The sequence below is a fragment of the Arachis hypogaea genome, chromosome 12 (genome assembly GCF_003086295.3).
Source record: "Arachis hypogaea cultivar Tifrunner chromosome 12, arahy.Tifrunner.gnm2.J5K5, whole genome shotgun sequence".
NCBI lineage: Eukaryota > Viridiplantae > Streptophyta > Magnoliopsida > Fabales > Fabaceae > Arachis > Arachis hypogaea.
In genome coordinates, this window is record NC_092047.1 from 111,394,775 (window position 1) to 111,399,709 (window position 4,935).

At 39.3% G+C, this 4,935-nt stretch overlaps 1 protein-coding gene across 1 annotated transcript; it reads right to left on the reverse strand.

Moving 5' to 3' along the window:
- Nucleotides 1-1,333: 1,333 nt before the first annotated feature.
- LOC140176871 (uncharacterized) lies at nucleotides 1,334-2,375 on the reverse strand. The gene is made up of 2 exons (XM_072208428.1): nucleotides 1,908-2,375; nucleotides 1,334-1,807 (listed from the first exon to the last, which is right to left on the reverse strand). Exons 1-2 carry the CDS (start codon nucleotides 2,373-2,375, stop codon nucleotides 1,334-1,336), a joined length of 942 nt encoding a protein of 313 aa, XP_072064529.1.
- Between the last annotated feature and the right edge of the window lie 2,560 nt (nucleotides 2,376-4,935).

Genomic DNA, 4,935 nt, shown 5'->3' on the forward strand with positions numbered 1-4,935 from the left:
GAGTTCAATTACTGATCAATAACATAACAGTGTCATTAAAATGGTAAATGTCTGAATACATGATAAGTGTTTGACATTAGCAGAACCTTAAAAGAAACTTAACTCAAAATAAAGTAACCATCAAAAGGATTGGCTGGGAAGAAGCCAATAATTCAGTACAAGAGTTTGACCAGAACCTTAACAAGCAGAACATAAGCAACAAAAAGTAACCAACAAGTTCACACTGTTTAACCAAAACCTTAACACAAACTTAAAACAAAATAAACCAACATCCATGGTATATAACTATGACACATTGATGCTAAGTGTTGTCATTTCCCTAAAGCAATCCCCATTTTTTTGGAGGCAACTTTGCCATTAACTTCAGTTTCCTGGGAGAAACATGAGGTCCTCCAGTAAGGCTGACAGAGATGTGCCCAGTGGGTTGGCTTGAAGCTGTGGCAATGGATGGCTGAGATGCTGGAAGAGTTGTGGTGGTTGGCTGTGATGAGGATGCAGAAGGTGCTGAGGTTTTTGGGCTTGAAATCCTCTTGGATGGTGGATCATGTTAGGCTGAAGATGTGGGCTTGATGGTCTCCTTGGGCCTGCCTCTAGGCCTTTTTGGCTGTGTTATAGTGTTGGACTGGGCTGAAGTTGGTGGCTGTGTTGCTAAGGCAACTTTTCTCTTGACAGTGAGCTTAGGAGTGGGCTGTGTAGATGCAGTTTTCTTTCCTCCCTTAACAGCAAGACGGTTTGACTTGTTGCTTCCCCTGGATTGCTTGCCTTTGCTTAGATTCTTGGAATTTTGGGCCTATGAAACAGTTGCAGTTAATATAGATGAACATAAGGCTTAATGAAAAATCTGAGACAAGCAATGTAAAACATTAATCAACATACCTCATTCTCAATAGGTTTAGGGCATCGGCTCTTATTATGTCCAACAACACCACATATAGAGCACCTTTGTTTCTCCCCCTTCCTGGACATGTGAGTGCGGCTGCTCTGTTCTTCATCTCCAGCAGATTGTTTCCTTTTTTTTTACTGGCCTGTGACTAGTCCTTCTGTATGGGGGAGGCATCACATCAGGATGTGGGGTAATCTCCCATAGATCGGGTCCGTTCAATGGGTGTATTACTGCTTCGTAGCACTTCAGGTATGTTTCTCTCTTGTAGCAGTCGGCCACATAAGGTTCCAAGCCAAATCCCTTGAACTTGATGCAGCTAATCGCATGGACATAGGGTATACCACTCAACTGCCACCTTCTACATGAGCACTCAAAGGATCCTAAGTCAACAGCAAACTTATCTAACCCACTCACAACCTCATATTTTTGAGCTGCAGACCAATATGGCCGCTATTCTCCAGCAGATTTAGAGCTCCTCTCCAACTTGATTCTAATCCTAGGTAAGATTGTCCCTGCATAGTTCTGAGCCAGATCCCTATTCTCTGCCCACCTAGTCATTAGTTTAACCCTGATCTCCTCTAACATTGTAAGTATAGGTTTCTCTCTAGCATCAACTATGGCAGCATTAAAGCTTTCAGACATATTGTTTACCAGTGTATCTACTTTAGAATTATAGGTAAACCTAGATCTAGACCAATACCTAGGAGGGATAGCATTTAGGTACCTATATGCTTCCTGATTAACAGCTTTCAGTTCAGCCATGTTCCTCTCCCAGTCCCTCCAGTGGGTTGCCTTAGCACACCTCCACATTAGTTGCTTCAATTGTAACCCTGGGAACTTTTTTCTGAAATTGCTGTACAGGTGCCTCACACAGAATCGATTCTCCACACCTGGTATAACTTCATCATATGCTGGCAACAAACCCTGCAAGCAGAATATGGAGGAGCATACAGTTAGTAAAATATTTAGATGCAGTAATACACAACTTCAATGTACATAAGTCAATGTGGTAACAGTTGCTTACTTTCTGCTGGTCAGACATGAAAGTAGTTCTTCCCATTTTCTCAATACCAATGTCAGATGCAAGATGATGTAGGAACCAAGTCCATGAGTCCTTCGTCTCGACCTCTACAACCGCATATGCAAGGAGCAGCATTTGGTCGTTTGGATCCCAACCAATGGCAGTGAGCAATTGTCCCCCCTGGGGTGTCTTCAAAAAACAGCCGTCCAAACCAATGAAGCTCCTACAATGGCTGAAGTTCTGCTTGCATGCTTCCAAGCATATATAGATTCTCTGAAAGATACAGTAGCTGGTCATGGATGAGGATTCTGCTGCATTATCTTGTTCAGGAAACCTCTGCACCTGTATGCGAACGGAGGACCCTGGATTTGCCCGCATCACCTCATGTGCATAGTCATATATCCTCTTATACTGCTCTCGGAAGGTTCCCTGGATTTCATCTAGTGCAATCTGCTTGGTCCTCGTTGCCATTGACTTGGTGACAATCAAGTTCCACTTCTTTTAAGCCTTTGACACTAACTCTCTAATCTTCACCTTCGAATTTGAAATGACCTTCTTCTTGAATGCCTTGCCAAGCCATCTTGAGTGCAAAATCCCCACCCTGTGTGCCTGTGTACAAGTGTGACTCAAATTCATGCTGCGAAGCTGCCAAGTATCCTCTTTTTTCATTTTTGCAGCATATACCCAAAACGGACACTCGCCAGTACAAACTGCCCTAACTCTCTGCAGATCACATTTCCTAAATGTGATCGCCCTAGCTGTCTGCACAGCATATGCAGTCACAGTGTCCTTGAACTCTTCTCTGGATGCATACACTGTGCCCACTTCCCACTTGTATTGGCTCATATCTTTTTTATGCTTGTGAACTGGATAACTCTGTCCCTGGTTCTCTGAATCTGAGACATCACCTCCAACCTCGTGGTCATTCTCTAATTCATCACTCCTTGCTACATCCTCGTCTCCAAAGTTATTAGTTGCGACACCCTTCTTTTTCACTGCCCTACTTTTTTTATTCACCACATTAACATCTTGAAATCCACTAACATCAGGATCAAGCTCATCTTCACTGTTGCTAAAGTTCGAATCATCTTCAGTCTCCTCCTCTTCCTCAGATGGTTTATACTCTGAATCAACGCTGTCACTATCACTATAGTTACTCATATCAGCTTCCAGATTAACATCAGCTTCCAGATTAACATCATCACCACTCTCACTATTCTCTGCCCCAGAGATATCAGCAGCTGCTTCAGCATGTTTTAAACCAGCATGTTCTCCTCCATACACAACCAGCTGTTGTCCCTCATCATCCATCCTATGATCCCCCCCAACATCAATGTAGCCAGAAGCAGGAAACACGTCTTCCTCCTCAACCTTGTGCACTACATACAACTCAACATAATCTCTTAACTCAGCTATTTTGCACATAGCAATGGAATCTGCATCAGATTTAAACAACTTCAAATTTTTCTCCAAGTCTTCGTGTGTAGGATCCTTGAACCACAACAAAGGGATATTCTCCTGCACATAACCAAACTGCCTTAACTCTGCATAGGCTTCAAATACGGACCACCGATCACCATCAATCTCTTCTATCACTGTTGTTTCTCCCCCCACATACTGTAACGGCCCATTCCGATAGGTAAACAACCCCCCATGGTAGACTTTCAGTTTAAAGTACACCATTGTCTTCTCCAACAACCTACAGTGCCATATCACAGAAATAGAAGAAAAAATTAAAAAATAAACCGCACAGTGATGTTTATCCCTAATCTCAGTAAACAGTGAAACATACCTGAATGCCTGTGCACGACCCTGCCTTCCAGTGAACCAGACTCGGCTTCGATCTTCAGTCCAAGAACACCTTCTGTCGTTTCAGATTCTTACTTAGGGCACGGTGCAACTACATTGGTGAAGTGAAACGTTCTGATTAGTTTTGGTGTTTACGTTGAGGGTTTGGAAGCATATGAAGGGGTGAAGTGTTTCGTGCGTAACACTTCAAGTTCAGAAGGGTACTGTCGTCATTTAGAAAAAGTTTACACTGTAAAGGACGATTTTAAATTTAAATACGACTTTAAGGATGATTTTAAATCAAAATATACACGAGGGACGATTTCGATTCTAACCCTCAACGTGAGGGACCAAAATCGTACTTATCTCTATAAACAATAATAAAAATTATAATTTTAAAAAATTTAAAAGATTTAAAATTTAAAATAATTACTATATTATTTAGTAAAATTTTAAATATTAAATTTTTAAATATATAATCAACAATAATTTGATATGCTCAAAATCAAAATTTATGTATGTTAACCTAAATAAAAGTAATACCGTAATGAAAAAAAAAAGATGTATAAATTTTTATTAACTTTGTTTTGGTTAACATACATAAATTTTGATTTTGAGCATATAACTTTGTTTAAGTTAACAAATACCTACATTTCAATTTTGAGTATATATATATATATATATATATTTTCCAGCAAAATGTAATAGTGTAAGAAAAATATTTTAGAATAGAAAAGAATAGGAGAGATTTTGACAAGAATTAAAGGAGAGAGATAATTTTATTGAAAAAATTTTTAAGAAGAAAAGATACAATTACTAATTTTTTGATTGTCAATTATATTTCTATTAAAATTAGTAGTATCAAAAAATATTTTAAATTTAATATTATCAAGAAAAAATAAAAAAAATTATATAAGAACTAATTTGATTAATTTTTAAAGTTTCAGGGATGAAAATGACCTACGTCTAAACTTTCAAAAACTATTTTGATTATAAATAACTTTTTTACATGTCAAGTGCCACGTGGCATACCAGATGTCACTGAGCTGACACGTCAACCAATCATCTTGTGATACGTGGCATTAGCTCCCCATGTCATCATATGCCACGTGGCACTTAACGTGACACGTCATCATCCAACTAACGGAAGGACTAACGTGACTAATCGTATATCTTTCAGGGACGATTTCGATTAACTTTATCTTTCGAGAACTAAAATGGAGATCGGAGTATTTTTTAGAGA

What these genes read in the sequence shown, in the direction of transcription:
- LOC140176871 (XM_072208428.1), bottom strand. Translation starts at nt 2,375, where the DNA reads ATGGCAACGAGGACCAAGCAGATTGCACTAGATGAAATCCAGGGAACC. An exon ending in TCATGTCTGACCAGCAGAAA is followed by an intron (nt 1,808 to 1,907) that starts GTAAGCAACTGT and finishes TTCTGCTTGCAG; the next exon opens with GGTTTGTTGCCAGCATATGA.